Source organism: Gymnoscopelus braueri (assembly GCF_963280865.1).
Source record: "Gymnoscopelus braueri genome assembly, chromosome: 13".
NCBI lineage: Eukaryota > Metazoa > Chordata > Actinopteri > Myctophiformes > Myctophidae > Gymnoscopelus > Gymnoscopelus braueri.
The window spans coordinates 54,377,509-54,400,072 of record NC_137615.1 but is presented as its reverse complement, the minus strand read 5'-3'; the positions used below and the strand labels follow the sequence as shown (position 1 = coordinate 54,400,072).

At 45.8% G+C, this 22,564-nt stretch overlaps 1 protein-coding gene across 1 annotated transcript; it reads left to right on the top strand.

Moving 5' to 3' along the window:
• Nucleotides 1–10,665: 10,665 nt before the first annotated feature.
• LOC308099699 (uncharacterized protein) lies at nucleotides 10,666–16,697 on the top strand (the record flags this gene model as incomplete). Its single annotated transcript, XM_080448432.1, has 5 exons — nucleotides 10,666–10,793; nucleotides 12,736–12,939; nucleotides 13,290–13,518; nucleotides 15,743–15,833; nucleotides 16,383–16,697. Exons 1-5 carry the CDS (start codon nucleotides 10,751–10,753, stop codon nucleotides 16,695–16,697), a joined length of 882 nt encoding a protein of 293 aa, XP_080304558.1. The 5' UTR covers nucleotides 10,666–10,750.
• Nucleotides 16,698–22,564: the final 5,867 nt, after the last annotated feature.

The following is a 22,564-nucleotide window of genomic DNA, read 5'->3' as shown; positions in this document are numbered from 1 at the left end:
GCTTGTAGATCTGCTATTTTGTGTGCTTGTAGATCTGCTATTTTTTAAACAGCTAATGTATGGTGTCTACACCTGATTTTCATGCTATCTAGCTGTCTATCTGTCTGTCTGTCTGGGCGCGTGGACACCTTATTTTCATGCTACACTAACAAATTATGCAGGGAACCTCCTCAAGGACCCTTGTGGGTCCCTGGTCCCTACTTTGAGAACCACTGTATTACTGGATCATTTAATATCATTTAAAAAGTATTAATTTTCTTTAGTTAAGTTTAGAGGTAATTTTAATAATCTCACCTATTATTTTTGTGATTAATATTTTGTTGATTGGACTTTTTGTTATTATTACATTCTTCAAAGAACGGGCAGGTTGACTCACTGTATTGATAACCAAATGAACCCCATAGGCTAGTGCATAGTGATCTGGTGTGTAAACAACCTGTAATGTAGTGTAATCACATGCAAGTATAGACATAGTTTTACAAAGCAAAAAGGCATTGGTAGTGAAGTACTTCTAGCTTCTGCTGGATACAGGGTGCAAATCCCTGCAATGCCCTGCTGACTGTATCACCGGTGTCCTGTTGTATGTTCACAATTAACAATTTCACTAAACTACAGTGTAGTGTAGAAGAAAAAAGAATAGCAAATGTAGCCCTTTCTTTCTTTCCTTCTTGTTCCCCTCCTGTTTTCCCACTCTATTGTAATAGCCAGCATTTAAAAATGATATATTAATAACGGAAAGGAGGGAGACACACAGCTTTGCTCACAGAGTGTATTCATATGTTTATTCTGCTTGACCGATACATATTGTGAAAATAGCAGATCAACAACTATAATAAAAAACAACATGAAGCCATCTATACATTGACAATACCTAAGATAATGCACAGTTTATCAACCAATGACAATGTACAGGCTATGTTTTGCTATTCAACATATACAAATAAATATATATATATAGGGACCAAGTGGTACACTCATGTACAAGCAGGGACAAATATACATTCAACACGGTCAGAAAACAATGTAAATATAAATGCTCTGGTTTGAACACTGTGCCTACTGTGGGTATAAGTAAAGTCCTATGTTGTACATACCAAATGTACATAAAAGAAGTTCAAACACACTGCTGGCTAAGAAAATGTGGCATACATGATTGAATCACAATTCAGGGTCTGTGCAGTACCATGTCTACATTAAATATGCTCTGTGATTCAGATTTGATGGGCTTCATCATTATGATCTATGGGTGTTTAAAATTGGAACAATACAGAGAGGATTTGTTGGCTACAATAGCCCATTTCTCGCGCGCCTCCCTCAGCGGAGGGCACGCCCACGCCCACGGGGTCGCCTGGAGTTCGGTTCCACTCCTGGGACCCTTTTTGGGTTCGGGGGGTTCCCGGGAGCCCAGGCGGACGGGGTCTGTTTCGGCAGAGGAGGGGGACCCCGGGGAGCGGATCGGAGCCCCGGGCCGGATCGCGCGGCCCCCGGAGGCCGCGAAAAGGGGGACGGCGGAACAGAGAAGATCGGCCCCCATCTTATTCCTATGGTGGGTCCCAATCTTCTCTGTATCGTTCCACGCCGCGTGTGGATAAAACCCCGCGCGCCCGACCGCCGGCCCCCGGGGCCCGCCCCCGGCGCCGCGGGGCCGGGGGATCACGGGGAGTATTTTTCCCCATTATCCCCGCGGGATAATGGAACGATACGTCAGGTTGAGGTATTGGAACGTTACAGCGGAGGGAGCCCTACCCTCGCCCGTTCACGGAGGAGATGCAAATTAGCCAAGGGCGCAACGATGACACGCAAATTCGTGAAGCGTTCCTCATTTTTAATCATTTTGAGGAAATAGAGAAAAAAAAGGTGATAGGCCACGCCCCCAGCTTCAAACCACACCCCCCTCGCCGATAGAGGACAAGCACACGGCTTAAGACCCCAATCCAAGGGGAAAGGCCACGCCCCCAAGCCGATAGGCCCCGCCCCCGCTCCAAACCACGCCCCCATGGCGATAGGCCACGCCCCCAACTTCAAACCACAGCCCCCTCGCCGATAGAGGACAAGCACACGGCTTAAAACCCCAATCCAAGGGGAAAGGCCACGCCCCCGGCTTGAAACCACGCCCCCAAGCCAATAAGCCCCGCCCACAGCTTCAGACCCCACCCCCCAGGGCGATAGGCCACGCCCACCCCCAGCCGATATCAGATCTTCAAGCTCATAGAGCTATGACCTACGAGCTTGTAGATCTGCTATTTTTGAGTCCCACTGCTGTAAACCACGCCCCCAAGCTGACAGGCCACGCCCCCAGCTCCAAACCACCCCCCCATGGCGATAGGCCACGCCCCCAGCTTCAAACCACACACCCCTCGCCGAAAGAGGACAAGCACACGGCTTAAGACCCCAATCCAAGGGGAAAGGCCACGCCCCCGGCTTGAAACCACGCCCCCAAGCCAATAGGCCCCGCCCACAGCTTCAGACCCCACCCCCCCGGGGTGATAGGCCACGCTCACCCCCAGCCGATATCAGATCTACAAGCTCGTAGAGCTATGATCTACGAGCTTGTAGATCTGCTATTTTTGAGTCCCACTGCTGTAAACCACGCCCCCAAGCCGATAAGCCACGCCCCCAGCTTCAAACCACGCCTCCAAGCCGACAGGCCCCGCCCACAGCTTCATACCCCACCCCCCGGGGTGATAGGCCACGCCCAACCCCAGCCGATATCAGATCTACAAGCTCGTAGAGCTATGCTCTACGAGCTTGTAGATCTGCTATTTTTGAGTCCCACTGCTGTAAACCACGCCCCCAAGCCGATAAGCCACGCCCCCAGCTTCAAACCTCGCCTCCAAGCCGACAGGCCCCGCCCACAGCTTCAGACCCCACCCCCCGGGGTGATAGGCCACGCCCACCCCCAGCCGATATCAGATCTACAAGCTCGTAGAGCTATGATCTACGAGCTTGTAGATCTGCTATTTTTGAGTCCCACTGCTGTAAACCACGCCCCCAAGCCGACAGGCCACGCCCCCCGCTCCAAACCACGCCCCCATGGTGATAGGCCACGCCCCCAGCTTCAAAACACAGCCCCCTCGCCGATAGAGGACAAGCACAGGGCTTTAAACCACAATCCAAGGTGATAGGCCACGCCCCCAAGCCGACAGGCCACGCCCACAGCTCCAAACCACGCCCCCATGGTGATAGGCCACGCCCCCAGCTTCAAACCACACACACCTCGACGATAGAGGACAAGCCCACGGCTTTAAACCAAAATCCAAGGTGATAGGCCACGCCCCCAAGCCAACAGGCCACACCCACATCTCCAAACCACGCCCCCATGGTGATAGGCCACGCCCCCAGCTTCAAACCACACACACCTCGCCGATAGAGGACAAGCACACGGCTTTAAACCACAATCCAAGGTGATAGGCCACGCCCCCAAGCCGACAGGCCAAGCCCACAGCTTCAAACCACACACACCTCGCCGATAGAGGACAAGCACACGGCTTTAAACCACAATCCAAGGTGATAGGCCACGCCCCCATGCCGACAGGCCACGCCCACAGCTCCAAACCACGCCCCCATGGTGATAGGCCACGCCCCCAGCTTCAAACCACACACACCTCGCCGATAGAGGACAAGCACACGGCTTTAAACCACAATCCAAGGTGATAGGCCACGCCCCCAAGCCGACAAGCCACGCCCACATCTCCAAACCACGCCCCCATGGAGATAGGCCACGCCCCCAGCTTCAAACCACACACACCTCGCCGATAGAGGACAAGCACACGGCTTTAAACCACAATCCAAGGTGATAGGCCACGCCCCCAAGCCGACAGGCCACGCCCACAGCTCCAAACCACCCCCCCCCCGGGTGATAGGACACGCCCACAGCTCCAAACCACACACACCTCGCCGATAGAGGACAAGCACACGGCTTTAAACCACAATCCAAGGTGATAGGCCACGCCCCCAAGCCGACAAGCCACGCCCACATCTCCAAACCACGCCCCCATGGCGATAGGCCACGCCCCCAGCTTCAAACCACACACACCTCGCCGATAGAGGACAAGCACACGGCTTTAAACCACAATCCAATGTGATAGGCCACGCCCCCAAGCCGACAGGCCACGCCCACAGCTCCAAACCACCCCCCCCCCGGGTGATAGGACACGCCCACAGCTCCAAACCGCTCCCTTCTCACCGATAGGCCACGCCCCCGGCTTCAAACCACACCCCCCGGAGCGATAGGCCACGCCCACAGAGCGGGGAGGGGAGGGCCCGGGGGGCGGGGTTAAGTGTTCGACCGATCAATCGATCGATCGATCGATCAATGCAGCCTCTATGGCTTGGATTGTGGAAAATGTCTCCAAATGACTATGTCCAGAAGTCAAAATCTGTGAAAATTACTATGTCCAGAAGTCAAAACGGCGAAAGATGGGGTTTTGCCCGGCTCTCCACGCGGCCCCGGGGAGCCTCCGGCCCCCACCGGGGTGCCCAGCCAGAGCCCAGCTAAGTCCTCTACCTGGCTCTCCATCCGAACCCGGGGACCCACTTTTAAGCACCCCCCCCGGAGTCTGGACCCACAGCCGCGGGCGCTAGTTGCCCGGGGACAGGGGAGTATAAGCCAATTTCGGCTGGGGGTACAAATCCATTTATATCCCTGAATTCTTCTAAGTTGAAACTGCAGAAGATGCAGTTTTGCGGGGCCGCCCACGCCAAACCGGGGCCCCTTAAGAGGACAGCACTCTGCCAGGTGTAACCAAAGTAATGCCTGGTTCCGTGTTCCGCAGCCCACCTGAGCTTTCTACGCTGTAGCGCCCCCTGGTGCTTCTCCAAAGTGTCCGATATTTAACTTTTTTTTTCTTTTCTTTTTTTTCTTTTTATTTTAAAGGATGCTTTCCTTAGAAAAAAAAGAAAAAAAAACAAACAAAAAAAACAAAACAGGTGAGATCACCAGATGCACATAAGAGCACTCACTTTGTGAACATTTGAACGAGGCCTACTCCCCCTATTTCTAATATAATGAATAACCTGACTCACAGAGGGGGGGGGATATTGCCATGTTGCCAGAAAGCTAAGAGCGTGCGCCGCTAAATGGTTGATCGGCGTGGCTGGTGCCTTTGCCGGCCACGGCGGTGGGAGGTCAGAATTACTCGGGTCTCTATTCATGACTAATAAGCCTTTCGCCTTTTACTAAAGACTTCCGTGGAGAGGGACACTCATGAGTTATGCATATTTTTGGAGGCTCTTGCCCTTTCGACAAGGCCAACTCAGCTGTTGAAGGAAATGACAAGGCGAGCGGTGGTACGTGGGCACGTTTGAGGTCAAGTCAGGCGTGAGCGCATTTGTGTCACTCTGTGGCCTTAACGTCTCGTTGTAGCTACTTTACAGTAGCTGACAAAGTATGATTTGCCGCAGGAAGGCAAGCAGGGAAGATATCAGATCTACGAGCCACGCCCACAGCTTCAAACCACACTTATGTCTATGAAATTAATTCAAGGACCCCAACGGAAACAAGTCCGCAAGGACTTTTTTGGTCGGACCTTTTAGACAAAAGTATTATAAATGTGAGGTATGGGCTAAAGATAAGAGCGACAAATACACAGTTACACAAATACACATAGCTGACACAGTGAGAATAGCACTGGGGGAAACAGGTCAGCTGTTAGATTGACAGCTGTAGCTGAGTTGGAATTAGCACATTTATGTGAAACCTTGCTTCAATGAGATAACCACCAGTACACAATATATATACACAGGTTGGCATTCTAACATCCATTACAGGTGACGCGGTCAGGAACGAAGCACTTGCACTGAGTTCCATAAGCAACACTGATGTGTTGAACTGTGAGGAATAGAGTGTTTCTCCACATGGGCTACATCAGTGTTTCCCAAACTGGGGTCCTTTGTGCTATATAAATTGAGTGTTTTTGCAGTTGAGGTCAGTTACAGTTCCCATACCAGGCAGTGATGTAACCAGTCAGGACGCTCTTGGTGGTCCCTGGCCTCTGTAGAGCAGTGAACCAAAGATCACAGGGGGGGCTTGAGACCGTAGTCTGTTTGGAGGTAGTTCAAAATTGTTAACATTTCACAAAATCCTAACTTGCATGTTTGGGTCATTATATTAAAATTAGTCAAAATGTGTTAAAATAAGTGTTAAATTGCTTTATAAAATGCATTTTCAGGTTGGGATACCAATTGTATCCAATCAGGAGAGAGAAATCACACAGGATACAGATTAAACAAGTGAAATTGGAAGTGATGACACAAAGAAACGAGCAGACAGAATTGGAACTGGAACACTATGAAATTGAAGCTGATAAATCTGTACTTTCTCCTGTTTGGCTTAAAATTGGCCACCCACCTGCACATGTATTTGATATATATATTATATTGTTTAACAGAGCTGGAGAGACAGGGAGACCCCTGCTACTGAACAAACACTCTATAGCAAATATTACTATCACAATATAGTGCTTTAACCTTTTAACAAAAAACTTTTAGTTTTAACCAAAAATATCCCTTACCCTACCTTTAAGTGGTTAACACGTTTTAAAAAAACACAAGAGTGTGTGTGTGTGTGTGTGTGTGTGTGTGTGTGTGTGTGTGTGTGTGTGTGTGTGTGTGTGTGTGTGTGTGTGTGTGTGTGTGTTGGGCAACCTCCTCAACCTGTGGGGGGTCTCAGCATATGTCAGCTGTAAGGAAAGGGGACTACAAGAAGAAAAGGTTGGAACCACTGTGTGGTAGGTCAATTCAGATCACACTTTGTTTTATTTTTTTGTATTTGTTTTTTATTATTATATTATTCATTCATTCATTCCTTCATCCATTCATTCATCTGACTGCTATATACTAGATGACTGGATAATGTGTTCAAATCACACACAATTGCCCCCTTCCGTTCCCTCAGGTCTGGTGATGCCAACCTCTTGGTGCCCTGTCACCCCGACGAACCTAGGGTGACAGGGCTTTCTCAGTTGCTGCCCCCTCCCTTTGAAACTCACTCCCAGCCCACGTCAAAGCTGCCCTCACCCTCATCATGTTCAAAACCTCCCTCAAAGCCCATCTCTTCAGACTCGCATTCCTCACCTAATTCTAATCCCCCCTTTTGGCTCTTAATTTTAATGTTTTTGTTTGCTTAGTTTTAGCCTTTTTAACTAGTTATTTCCTTAATAAAGTTGTTTTTGTTTGTTTTGTGAAGTGACTGAGTACAGAGAAAAGTGCTATATAAATTGAGTGTTTTTGCAGTTGAGGTCAGTTACAGTTCCCATACCAGGATGCTCTTGGTGGTCCCTCTGTAGAGCAGTGATCCTCAACCTTTTAAATTGTAAGTCTTGATTGAAAGCTCTGAAAGTGTACAAATGGAACCAAATGGACCCATAAAGGTCCAGGTCATTTACAAAGTAATTTACTTACTAAATTACGTATGCTCTTTGCCCCCTATAAGGCATTGATAATGTTTCTCCTCATACTGTATCACGTCTTTGGCAGTTGTGCCTTGCCCCGCCAGAGACCCATCTCCAGCAGCTCAGCCTCTACCTTTGAGGATCTGAGCGGTTCTTGATATTTCCCAAATGTTTCAGACATTCCATGATGTTACATTTTGGCCAGAGCACAACCCTTGCTTCAGATATAGGCTTTGATCATTCTGCCTCCAAGGAAGCTTGAGTCTGCCCAAAGGGGTTTGGGGTATATTTTTGTCTGGCCACTATCCATCCGCCTGTCTGCTAAGGTTGAACCTGCCAGGAGCTTAAATCTCCAGATGGCAGAGCCTTCAGGGTCATTGTGGCATGCAAACCTTCGTACCACGATAAGGTAGACACCCACAGGAAGGTACCAAGTCATTTAGGGGCAAGTTATTCATCAACATAATGTGCTCAACCGGAGGGGGGCCGGCGTCCGGCGACCCCCTGGCCCAGTCACAAACGGCCCTCCGCGCCTGGCATAACCGGGCGACACAAGGCCAACCAAATCCTCGACACCCATATATCGTTCCGTCTTGTCGGGATTCTGACTTAGAGGCGTTCAGTCATAAGCCTGCAGATGGTAGCGTCGCCCCAGTGGCTCCTCAGCCAAGCACATGCACCAAATGTCTGAACCTGCTGTTCCTCTTGTACTGAGCGGGGTTACTATTGCAACAACACATCATCAGTAGGATTAGCTCACGTTCCCTATTAGTGGGTGAACAATCAGAGCGAGCACTGGTTGCTCCACGGGAGGTTTCTGTCCTCCCTGAGCCAACCTTAGGACACCTGTGTTACCGTTTGACAGGTGTACCGCCCCAGTCAAACTCCCCACCTGACACTGTCCCCGGAGCAGGTGGCACGTTGGGAAAAGCGAGAGTCCGCTGGGGTAAGAAAACCGATAAGACGTCATTACACAGAGTTACAGATCTTAGGGTCCAATTGGTTAGTCGCCTGATATAACAGAGGCGTTGCTGTGCCTTCTTCACCAGGTGGCCAGTGTGGTGTGTATGTCCCAGGTCAGTTTCTCACTGATGTGGACACCAATACATTTGCTCTGAATCTCTCTCCCCATGTCATCTTTTTCTTAAAATTGCCTTTTAGGTATACTGTGGATGGTGGACGATGAGTGGATCGTGGGTGGGCAACACAAACGTAACAGGCCCATTAATGGAGACTTTAAATGTTACTGGTGTCCCCTATCTTCTATCTACACTGTAAACGTGGTAATTTAACTCTGAATGAATTAACCAAATGGACCCGTAACCCTTACAGGTCCATTTAGTTCCCATCCGTACACTCTCAGAGCTACAGACAGGTAAGGGTCCATTTGAACTCTCGCCTGAAAAGCTAATATTTGGAAAAGCCGACAATTAGTGTTAAAAGAAAAAGAAATACAGCAACACACTGAATATGAGAGTTGAATAAATGAAAAACAGTTGGAGTCTCTCCTCTTGTTTGGTCCTCTTCTCCTGGGGCGATGCATTTGCCTCGTTTGACCATGGGTTCTCCTCTTGAACATCCTCCCTGTCCTCTTCCGTTTTCTCCGTTGTCTTCATCTTGTTCTTCACGTCCTCCTCGCCCTGGTGGGACCCCGTCACCTGATTTGTCCCCTTGTTCTCTTCTTGAACCTCCTCTGTCTCTGCCGTTTTCATTACACTGTCCTCTGCTGTCTTCACCTTCTTCACGTCTTGATTCCTCCGCTCTGCACCGAGGAGCTGTTCCGCCAAAGCCTCCTTCTCACGGATAAGTCGGAACCTCTCCTCCTCCCATTTGTTCCTCTCGTGCCAACTCTCCACCTTGAGCGTCGCGATCACCTGGCAGCTCCTCTTCTCCTCCGCTTCCATCTCCTCCAGCCACTTCTGCATTGTCGCCATCTTGAACTCCCTGGTCCTCCACTCTTCCTCCATTTCCTGGATCTGCTCTTCTTGAGCGAGGAGCCTTTTGATCAGTTTGTCTTTAATGGCCTCCCATCCCTTCTTCTCTCTGATGAGGACCTGGTTCATCTTCTTCGAGGCCTCGGATGACGTTCTTTTCTGCATGTAAAAGTAACCAAGCACACCTGCTAATGCTGCTGCCGCGACACCAGTGCACGCTCTGACTTTATTAAACATCAACTGTTGATACTCTTCAGAGGTTCATTCTTCATTACAAGTGCAAATCTATAAAGTAGTCAACCTGACATTTGTTTATATACTCAAACTATCACTCATTGATGACGTCACGGTCACTCTGGTATAACATGATTTTCAACTTCGGGCCCGGCGACTACCAGGGTCCAAATGGAACCTTATGGGACTATAACTCTAAAGCTGTGTTCACACCGACGTTTTTCTGAACAATGAATTGGCTTCTATTTTCAATGTTATCTCTATGCAAATTGGCGTATTAAAAATGTTCATGAGCGTTTAAACGCCTAAATGGAAAAGCGTGCTTTTTTTCTCCCCAGACCCGAGTTTTGAAGCTTTTGCTTCTGAAGCCTTTCAAACTGTAGGCGTTTAAAGCTCAATTCTAGCGAGCACAGCATGATCTGAGTAGGCGGGGACTAGCGCATTCAGCCAAAAAAGAATGTCAGCCCTCTGCTCGCACTGCCTGCCTGCTCGCAGGCGCAGCAGACAGGGAGACGCGGTTTCCGAAAGAAAAATCTATTTTTTTAAATAAAGGCTGTATTTGTAATATTAATGGTGATTTGGCAAGAACATGGCATATAAATGGTCGGAAATAAAAGGATATACAACCAACAAGTCGTGGAGGGGTGAAAATCGGTTGTGTTGTCACGGCCTCTCACCCTATTGTATTGCAGCCTATGTGACCATTGAAGTTCACCGAAGTGGACTACACACACCCACATAAAACGAATATTAAAGTTACTACATACTGTCATGATGAATTAATAATAACCTTTATCACCGAGAAGGCGACAAATCACAACTGATCACTCTGACCTGCTCTCGGCGAGCAAGTGGAGATCTCTCCCCGCCGTAGAACGGCATGTGTGTGTGTGCTATGCACTTTGTGTGCTGACCACCCGAGGCCACTAGGACAGTGGTGTCGGGTGTCAGGGAAACAGCTGTCTGATTCCCCATCGGAACACACCCCCTTTGTGGAGACGTTTTTGGTGAAGAAAGACAGAATGGCGAGTCAACAAGGACAAGGTAGTCAACAAGGTGGCAAAAAAAGGCAGAAAAGCCTTAAAAAAGGCGAGGAGGCAGAAGTGGGAAGATAGGCTGATCTTTGCAGTGAGTCGATACCCCATATTGTACGACAAAACACTTGTCGACTACAGAAACAAGTTGAAGACGATGGACGCATGGAGGAAGGTAGCTGCAATAGTTGCCCAGGAAGGTGAGTTAAAATACTAGCAAAAATGCTAAATATATAATACTCACATTTCTTACTTAAGTAAAAGTATCAGTACTGCATTGTAGAAATACTCTGTTACAAGTAAAGGTCAGGAATAAAAGTACAAAAGTATTGGTATCAAAATGTACTTAAAGTACCAAAAGTAAAAGTACTAAAATGTTTGAAAATAGCAGATCTACAAGCTCACACGTGTGAGCTTGTAGATTGGCTATTTTCAAATAGCCTATGTCAGGGGTCTTCAACGTTTTCAGGCCAAGGACCCCCTAGCTGAGAGAGAGATGAAGCAGGGACCCCCTCTATGTATAAAATTGTGTTGTAGATTAAACTCTTTTGTTTTTCAACTTGGTCTGCTCTTTTTTCCCTCTGCACCTATACCTCTTTGCCAAAAATAGCAGATCTACAAGCTCACAACGCCTTGTGAGCTTGTAGATCTGCTATTTTTGGCTAAAGTTCTCCTCATAAAAGGGATGCTAGGGTTCAAGTGGTTAATGTAAAAAATGTCATATCACACAAAGATTTGGGGGCCCCCGTGTAGTAACTCTGAGGACCCCCTAGGGGTCCCGGACCCCCTGTTGAAGACCTCTGGCCTATGTATAAAATAGGGCTCAAGTGGTTAATGTACGTTTTATAATATAATAATTTATATCTGAAAAGTAACTATTAACTAAAGTTTTCAAATAATTGTAGTGGAGTAAAAGTACAATATTTGTCTCTGAGATGTAGTGGAGTAGAAGTAGAAGTATTGAAAATAAGTAAAAGTACCTAAAAATTGTGCTTAAGTACAGTACACAAGTGCTCAGGGCTAACATGTTACCTGATTATTATATATGAAAAGTTGTAATATTTTGGAGGTTTGATCTGTAAAAATGCTGATCAATATACTGATCGATTCTATCAATCAATGAATGGCCTACTATCTGCATCCAAGTGCTTGTAATGCCATATACTGCTTGTGGAAGTACAATTGCATCTGACTGAACTTAAAGTAGAATAAATCACTGTATTTCAGTTCAGATGGCTGGCATTATGGATATTTTATTTTCCATCTGTAGCTGGCAATGTATGCACTAAAAACAACATGCATAATCTTAGCGAGAGATGCATTTTTCCTACGTGTAATATCACAGCCCTCAGTCCTTTGCATTAGTTATAGTTGGATAATAGAGAGATAAGCATTTATTGGACAACATAGAAGCATGACACCTGAAAGCATAAATGTACATGCATGCACAGTTACAGTTCTACATTACTTAGTTGTCCATACTGTCTAGTTCTGTCATATTGTAAGTTTCCTTGAACCCAGGTGCAAACACGGAGACAGACAGGATAGAGTTGCAGTTATAGAATATAGGTTTATTCAGATACTGTTTGAGGTGAGCTGAATGCAGCAATGGTGGATCCCAGCAGTGATGACAGAGGCAGACCAGGTACAGATACAGGAGTGGAGCCGAGTGTAGCAGTGGTGGATACAGGGTCACAGCAGAGCAGAGGCAGACTTCCAGGGTTCAGTTGGTTACTACAAGCACAGGAAAGAAAGGTAAGTATTCAGGATACACACTGAGAATATTGCTTAGCCCAGGTGGAAAGCGACTGACTAGGTCAACAGAGACTGATGATCTGGCAGAGCATGAAGCGTCGAGCCTGGCTTTATAGACTTGCTGATTGGTTGTCTCCGCCTCCTGTCTTGCACCCCTGTCTCCACTCCTATAATCAGATGAGAACTAGAAAGAGGGGAAGAAAGGTAGAGTGGGTGTGGCAGTCGTGACAAGTTCACTTGGCAAATAACAAGCACACTGTAATGTCTAAATGTATATGAATAAATACATAATTTTACAATGCTTGTTATAATTGTTATTTTGATATGATGTAGCTGCTGCTTTACTCAGGTCACATGACATGACATGTATTTTGTGTTTTTCCCCAGTGGCAGAGTGCATGAGAAGGTGGAAGACCCTGAAAGAGGGCTACAAGAAGCACCTACAATTGGTGAAGGACTGCAGCACAAGTGGCTCGGCCAATGTGCCCATTAAGACCTGGGCATTTGCCACAGTCATGTCCTTCATGAAGGACCATCTGGAAAAAAGGGACACGACTGGCAACATGGAGATGAGCGCTGATACCCCCCAGGGTAATCTGCACCATAATCTTCATGTACATGCACTGAAACTGTTCTTGCACTAATGTCTAGGAACAGATACCAGCTGCTATGCTCATGCACCTTATTTCGAAATCTCATGTACATATATGTTTTGGATGGATATGCTATGCGTATATGTAGATACGTCGTTGTCTCTTCTATCTTTTTATTCCTTATTATTTTTCCTTCCCTTGCCCCCCCCCCCCCCCCTCTCTCTCGCCTTTCTCTTTTCTTGAAACATTCAAAAATGGAGCTTGCACTAAAACGAATTTCACCCACTGTTTTACACCTGTAAACTTTGGATGAGACAATAAAGATGATTCTGTTTCTGATCCTACTAGGACCACAGCACAGCAGCACATTTACCTCCCAGGGCACCAGCGGCGTCGTGCGGCCTCCAGGACCACTTAAAAAGGCTGGAGCCATCGTCTCCCGCAAGAGGACCCAGCCTGCAGCTACCCACCCCCACACCTTCCAACCACTTCCAGAACCCGATGTGTTCACCCTGAACCTAGGTCCCATATTGGACTTCCCAGCAGCTCAGGGCACCAGCAGCAGCCTACTTTCTAGGTTTGTTTTATTGTTACATCCTGTGTAAAAGTTATTGTTGCAAATCTACAAGCTCACAACGCCTCGTGCTATTTTCAGCAAAGAGGTTTGGTGTAGAGGGGAAAAAAGAGCACAGAGTGAAAGGTTAAGATTACTAAGTATCAAGGTTTTAATTGGTTAAATGTCTATTGCTTTATAATGTACTTTTGTGACTGAATGGTTAGTGTTTTGTCGTATTATTTGCTATATTTTATATGACAGTATGCAAGTAAAAACAGATTATTAGTAGAACAAATATACTAAAGCTAAAGTAAGAGTAATAATAATGTGACAGAGACAGTCTAACTGTGTGACCTGTTGTTTACTCAGACTGCCTGCAGCTGGCATCTGCTATTCAGAGTGTGATTTACATCTTTTGTCAACCTAAAATACATCAGGTCTGGACATTGTCTCCACTCCATTCCTCCGGGCACTTGTAGATCAAATCAGCAGCTGTTCCTTGCTTCAACAGGTGGGGATCATGGACCCCCACCCACATGCTACAGTGTTTAAAAAGGGGAATGAAATTTAGCTCAGAATGGTCACACTGTCACAAGCCGAGAGGCTGCTGGGGCTCTGGCTGCCTCTCTGAATGCTGTTTGTTTGTTGCTGAATCTGAATAAACACACTGAAGGAACCTGGTAACCTGACGTCTCTCTTCTCCTCCACTTCTTTATTACCACCAACAAGCCTGCTAACCTGCAGTTTAATGCCTCATCATATACGACACAATGGCGAGCCAGCTCCATCGTTGTGCATACTTTCGCGGGTGTGTGCTTCGATTAACGGACCTGTGTATTTTGAGGTGGCCGTGGCGGGTGCGGGCCTGGAGGAGGATTGGTTCCCTGGGAGTCTTCCTACGGCGTGGAGGACCACCGCGGAGCGAGCCGTGGGGACGTCGGCGCGACCTAAGATGACACCCTTGCGGTGGCTGCGGAGACGCTGTGATGACTACTACCGCTCATGTCCGGATCTCCGATGGCTACACGGCCACACTACTCTACTCGACGGAGCGCTTGGCTGCGGAGACGGCGGAGCGGAGAACTTTCTGTGTCAAAGTTATCCGTGGGGGGAGGTGGTGTGTGTGAGCAGCGGCTATCTTTTTGGCTGGAACGAAGATATCACCTGGAACTGCGCTCGGCTATTCTGCTGACGTGCGTGGACATTGAGTTAGAGGCGACGAAAGCAGCATTATCGGATGAGAACAATGAACATGCAGGAGAGAGGTTGTATTTGTAGTGATAAAGTGGTTTAAACTACGGAGCGTTATTTTTGTTGCTAGTCCGAAAAGCACAGGGTTGCATTCGGCACCTGAAAAGTGTGATCTCACATTCAGTGTATAGATAGGAAAGTAGCTGGGAGGCCGCGGAGACGTGGCGTTCGCCAGCGTGCCAGAAAGTACAGGTTTTTTAAAAAAAATATATTTTTATTTTGAAATTTAAGGTGAATCACTGTATGACTATTGTGTAATTTTTATACCTGTATCTAAGTTGTTCTGTCTGATGTGATGTTTGGTGTTAATTCTTCCTGAAATGTCCTTTTGTTTAAACTTCCAGTCATTGGTCGTGGGGGGTGTAAGTGGAAAGAATGTTGTTTTTGATGTTTTTTCTTGCAAACTGTTTTATTCAATATACCTGGTTGCGAAAGACGTTAAAGTCTTTCGTGGGGGGAATGTCGTATTATTTGCTATATTTTATATGACAGTATGGAAGTAAAAACAGATTATTAGTAGAACAAATATGCTAAAGTCAGAAGAGTAATCATGAGTGTGTGTGACTGGTGAATGCTTGGTGAATGTGCTAGTTCTAACACAGCAACAGCTGTCACTCTAACAGCTGAGCCGAGTGGCCATTGCTATTTGTATGTGCACCTATGCTTGTGTTGCTCTTATCTATAGTACATACCTTATATGGCTATTTAGAATGGCATCTGTGGTAAATGGTCTACTATAAGAACGGTGTAAGATGTTTGTTTGAGATGGTTCTGCCCAGAGGGGCTGCAGGAGAGGGCTCTCTGCCCTGGATTCTATGATGCTGTACTTGAATGCTGAATAAATGAACATGGAAACTGGGAACCCTTGACGTCTGTCTCTTCTCCTCCACTTCTTATAACAACTACAAGCCTGCTCACACGCAGTTTAATGCCTCATAATACACGACAGTTTCCTTCTGGCCTGATTTATTTTTGTTCTTTTCTGTACATGTAGATCTCCATCTCCCGAGGGCACTACAACCCTACCTCCTTCAGCTGCCCAGGACCCCAGCACCCTTTCGGAAGAGGACATCCCAGAAACCCAGGTAAGGGCTGGGAAATATGTCATTATTGCATTGATATTGCAGAGACTAGGTATTGTCTGGGATGTATTCACATGGATTAAAGTTCTCAGTCACTACGACTGATTGCAGTCATTTTGATTCCATAGAAGGCAGCATTGTCTTCTATGGAAGCATGTCGCACACAGGTCGCGACACGTAGTGAGCTTGTAGATGAGCTATTTTCTGATGTTTGTTATTTTAAAATTAAAGTGTTTGAATTGATCACAAAGCAATCGAATACATGTTCAGAAGAATCTTCAATTAAACCCTAATAATCTCAGTTCATTTAGACACTTCAGCTCAGAAATAACCAGACCATTAATTATCCATACCATTTATTAAACATTACCATATTAACCATTTACCATATATGCAATGATATTGCATTCAAGTTTGGCGGTGTGACTCTGCTCTTGTGATATTAAAGATTCCCTGTGCAAACATGTCACAGATTTTCAATCACACAACCCCCAGAGCAGAGCATAAATACAGTTTTACATAAACATTGAACCTTCAATGCCTAATTTGGAGCTATCTGGATTTGAGATGTCTGAGGATGAGGACGACATCCCAGTGCCCCGAAAGGTGCGTCGACATCAGGCCAACTCCCAGCACCAGAACATGACAGCCTTCCAGGAGAGCCTTGTGTTGGCAATGGCGGAGACCGCTGGGCCCTCTGTCCCTCACACTGTTCCGCAGGCTCTGGATGGGGAGGACTACTACTTTCTGGGCATTGCCCACACGGTGAAGACGCTGTCGGCCAGGGGGAAGGCTGTGGTGAAAATGAACATACTGCAGGCAGTGAACGATCAGTTGTTCAAGGAACTGGGAGAGCAAGGACTGTAGTGTGCTTTTTTTTTTGTAAAAAAAAAAACACACTACAGCTCCCCTCCGAAACACACTACACCTAGCCTGGCATTGGCCAGACTGATAGCGTGGATTCACTCTCACGTTCCTCCCGGTATCAGTCTGGACTTCGGCCCATAGGGAGCGAGTATGAGAAATCAGAAAATGATTTGGATGCTTTTCACTGTTGTACGGACAGCAGTTGAAACGCATTGATGATTTCTCATACTTGCTCCCTTGCGCCGAAGTCCAGACTGATACCGGGGAGGAACGTGAGTGAATCCACGTTATCCAATGCCAGGCTACACTAAACCTCACTACACCACACTACGCCTCCCCTCCCAGCTCATAGCGCTGCACCGAGTGCCGCGCTATGAGCTTGTAGATCTGCTATTCTGGGGGATTCCACAAATGTGTTCTAAATCCTAACAGTTTTTTGAAGGAAGTTATATTGCAATAACATATCAGTGGTTCTCAAACTTTTTCATGTCAAGGACCCCCAAAATGTATGTATTTGGCCATGGACCCGCATCTGAAAATAGTTTTGTTCCAGGGACCCCCAGAAGCAAAGATTTGAGTTAAAAATGTTGGCTTTAAAAAAAAAATATATATATACATAAATATATTCAACGATTTTCAAAAATAGCAGATCTACAAGCTCATAGCTCAAGCTCATAGCACGGCACTCTGTGCCGCGCTCTGACCTCTGACCTGTGGCAAGGCTTTTTTTGCACTATTGTTTGGTGAGCTTGTAGGCCGGCTATTTATTTTGTTTGTTTCCTTTTTCTTTTACTTTTCAAATGATTGCACTGGAGTAAAAGTACAATATGTAGTGGAGTAGAAGTATTGTTAAATACCTCATAATTGTTATACAGTACTTGAATGCAGCTGATATAGTTATATTGTTATTAAACATGTTCTTGCATAACTGCATTGCACAGTGATTCCCTCTGCCAAACAATTTATTCAGTGTGCCAGGAATACTCAAAATATTTGAAAATGGCTGGTTCTTAAAAAGGCCCATGTGTGCTCGTGCATATTCTACATATTTAGGAAAGTTTGACATGTACTGGTGTAGAATGACCTGCTCTTTCATCTGAATACGAGTGGCCCTTTTATGTGCTTGTGCATACTTGTTACTTAATGGAATTTCTTTAGGAAAGGTTTTTTTTTATATGTTTAGTAGAATTATACTCTTTCATTGGAATATGGGAGTGGCTCTTAAAAGAGCCTTTGTGTTGGACTAGACCACGTCATCGTGCCAAGGAACAGCACCCACTCCAGAGAAGAACGAGGTGAAGCATTCTCTCCTGAAGAGGGGCTCTCGTGCTGCGTTGTTGTTGCCCACTCTGCCAAGCCTACGAAGCCCCGGAGCCTCTCCCTCCACGGGCAGGTCCACAGCTGGTGGTCGAGCAGCAGCAGGTCCACGGCTGGTGCGTCTCCTCATGAAATTGTGCAGGACACACGTGGCCTTGACGCAGGCATCTGCATTGTCTGGGTGGAGGGGAATGACCCGATGGTACAGCCTCCACTGGCTTACCAGGATGCCAAAGGCGTTCTCCACCACCAGTCTGGCACGTGACAGCCGGTAGTTAAAGACCCTCTGCTTCCTGGTGAGGTGATCCCCGGGGAATGACCGCATGAGGTAGCGGCGAAGAGGGAAGGCCTCATCTGCCACAAAGACATGGGGTTGCCGGCCCAAGACTTCTGCCCCAGGAAGCGGAGCGTCTTCAGGGAGGTAGAGGGTGCCATCCACCAGACGCTGACCAAAGGCAGAGTGTGCCAGAATCCCACCGTCGCTGGAACCTCCATAGCTGCCGACGTCGATGACCCGGAAGTTTTTATCAGCATCCACAACTGCCAAGAGGACCAAGGAGAAAGTCCCCTTGTAGTTGTGGAACTGTGAACCGGTTGCGGGGGGGGCCTGGATGACGACATGCTTCCCGTCTATGGCTCCTACACAGTTGGGGAAGTTCCAACGTCGCTGGTAGGTAGCAGCGATGGCACGCCAGTCATCTGTGGTGGGTACAGCCATGAAGTCACCAACCAGACACTCCCAGATGGCTTTGGCAACCTCTGGCACAATCCCAGACACAGTGGAGATGCCCACACGGTAACTGCCAGCTATGGTCCGGTAGCTGTCTCCAGTGGCCAAGAAGCTTGAAAACACAATTGAAAAAGATTGAGTTATTATTATTATTATCATTGTTATTATCATTATTATCATATAGAGCAAGAGGTAATCTTGTTTTGTTTTGTACTAAAATGAATGCACCACAAGTAAAAAGTACAATATTTGCTTCCTCAATGTAGCAAATAGTGTAACATTTTTATTTAATTTTTTTTACTGTAGGCCTAGTAGAAGTAAAATCATCGACAAATGGAAATACCCAAGTTAGGTAAAATTACCCTAAATTGACCTGAACACAGTACACTTTAGCAACATGTACATTGTTGATTTCCACCACAGAAGAATAATACAGAAAACGTAATAGCACTTCACTGGGTTCTAGAATACGCTATAAGCAAAATAAATAAATAACTATATTTATTTGCATGTTGCTAGAATAAAAGAGATCTCACCGAAGACAAATTGCGAGCCGTTCAGCTGGGGGTATCGCTCGGCGGTAGTTTGTGTCCATCCTCGCTATGCGTGGTCCCACTCTCGCCAACAGCTCCTCAAACTGGGCCACAGAAAGCCTGAAAGCTTCTTGGAAGCGGGTTCGATCCAGCATTTGCTCCCGAACCAGCGTGTGAAATTCACCCCGCTCAAAACGGGTCTGGAGGATGCTGTGGACCCACACAGACCGCTCAGAGCGCTGGCGGGGTAGGGGTTGCTCCCGCGTTTCCTCATCTTCCAGAGCGGCAAGAACGATCAACAGCCTCCGTCTTCTGACCCGCTGATTATCCATGTTGTCGCGCTATGACATGAGTCTTTAAAACCCCTTTATTTATACCATTTGTTGCCCGCGAAAAGTAGAAGTTTTGTGAGGGAATCATTTCAATTGGTTTGTTGCGTTCAGGCATCAATGAACCAATCGCTTCATCTCATTGCAAAGGTTGACAGATAGATGGATAAATCACATAGATCAGAATATAGGCCTATGCATATGATAGATAGATAGATAGATAGATAGATCGTTTATAATAATAACTGATAGGCCTATAGCATACATATATACATATATATATATATATATATATATATATATATATATATATATATATATATGTATATGTATATATATATATATGTATATATATAGATATAGATATAGATATAGATATAGATATAGATATAGATATAGATATATTAGATATTAGATACATTATATTATATAATTATTATAATTATTGTTGTTGTTGTTAAAACATTAAACATTGTGAGCTTGTAGATCTGCTATTTTCAAATGGCCGAAATGTATATAGGGTTGAAGTGGTTTTGTAATAAAAATAAAAATCCACATAGTAACTAACTAGTAACTAAAGTTGTCAAATCAATATTTGCCTCTGGGATGGATGTAGCCGAGTAGAAGTAAAATAATTGGAAATACTCCAGTAAACTAACAATATCTCAAGTACTTAAGTACAGTACTTGAGTACATGTACTCAGTTACTTTATCTCTGAACCGGCGTGTGTGTGTGTGTGTCTGTGTGTGTGTCAGTCAGCTCGGCCTGGGGAGACTGCCTGCCACGGTCCCTATATATATAAATATATATATATATATATATATATATATATATATATATATATATATATATATATATATAATGATAATGTCGCTCCAGTATAGCGAAGCAACAAACTATGAAATAAACTGCTACTACTTTAGCTATGAACAGGCATGCATATCAATCCTGCGAGCCCTCTCCCCGGGGAGAGGCGAGAACCACGGCACCGGGGCTCCCGCTGTCATCTCTGCGGTGAGACAGCAGCAGCTGAACGGGGAGGATGGGGCCGACAGTCCGCGGAAAACCAGGAAATACTGCCACATGTTTTTTTCTTTTAACTTGTTAATTTGTGTATATAAAATATAGATTCCCTGTCGAATCTCCTAATTACACCAACATTGTTCGTGTGAAGTAGTTAGTTTGTGCTTTTTTATTGAGATTATTAAGTTCGCTTTGGTCATTTCTAGCACAGGGAACCACCGAGATGTGCTCGCCGTGAACGGGCTCCTATGACGGGCTCCACGGAGAGCAGCATGGGGGGGTAGCGACCAGACGGCTCGTTGAGTAATTTAGCAGCTTGTTTATAAACATTCTGTAGATTTTTTTCCATAAATAGGTTATATAGTAACTAAATATAGACTTATTTCTCATCTACAGCTGCTATTTTTCATTTTTGACTTCATAATGCGCATCTGCTCACACAGCCCGTTTTTGTCTCGCCTCAAAAAAGCTCACTTGAGGAGACTTGAGTGACAGCTCCTTGGACACGCCCAGTTGGATCAAAAAAACGCCAATTCAAATGGACTATAGGCGTTTTTTTCACAAAGGCGTCCTTTGGTGTGAACACAGCATTAGAGTGTACAAATGGAACCAAATAGACCCTTACGAGTATGTAACTCTGAGAGTCAAATTTTACAACGTAGATTGGGGTCCCAGAAATAGACCATGGTATCAAACTGGGGGTCCTTAAAATTAAAAAACTTTTTCCCCTCCTTTTTCTTCACCTTTAGGAGTTTTATTACATTGAGATCAACTCAACAATAGACAATGGCTTTGCAGAAATAGCAGTGCTGGAACAGGTAGCAATGTGCATTTATAAGCCTTTCCCCCCATGCTCGCTTTCCATGCGGTCCACGGTTCAGTCGAAAACATTGATGAGGTTGATGGTGATGGGGGAGAGCTTAGCCTTGGTAAGAGCGTCATTGAACGTCTGCTGTTTGACGTTGCGTTTCACATGGGGGTTCACGCTGATGCCAGAAAGCTTGGGGTCCCTGATGAGGGTAGAAACTTTGGCCAATTCTCGCTCCACCTGATCCAGCTTGTGCTTGCTGGCGGCAGAGTACAGAGCAGTAGCATAACGGCCCTCGACTCCATACACCTGGATAAGAGGTTTAACCAGCGAGGCGTGTCTGATCACAGATGAGCTGAACTGACGGAGTCAGCGTGTGTGCTGCCATTTTCTCCGACAGCTGTTTGGGGTCCAGAATGGAAAAGGTTTCTGTTTTGGAAATACTGGTCACTGTGTTGGACTTTATAAACACATTTCTGGTATAGTTCTGTTAATGTTTGAGTGTTTTGTCTGCGTTATGGTCACTACTATATTGATTGGAAAATATAATAGTAATATAAATTAAATGTATATAATTTGGTACTGTGGTTACTGTTCAATATCCTCGAAATGGAAAAACGGTTCAGAATTATATAGATTTAATAGATTAAATGGACTCTTGTTTTAAAGGCGTAGTACTGAAGGGCTCAACTGTCTGCATGTCATCTGAATGGATGTACGATATGTCCCCCCACATTTTGCCCGGATAAAACTGACATCATCAACATCATGTCAGTCCTGCCCAAATATGGAGTTCCATACAGCTCAGGACTATTATTAGAACCTGTCTTTTTGGGCAAATCTATGATGATTTGATTAGTCTATGACATTAGTCATCTATGACATAACGTATGACGTATAGACTCCGTATAGACTCCGTATTTGGGCATGGTTTCAGCGATGTAATCATATAATCATACAATACAATATGGCAAATATTTAAATACATAATACTGTAAAACAGTGATTCTCAACCTTCTGTCTGTCTGTCTGTCTGTCTGTCTGTCTGTCTGTCTGTCTGTCTGTCTGTCTGTCTGTCTGTCTGTCTGTCTGTCCGTCTGTCCGTCTGTCCGTCCGTCCGTCCGTC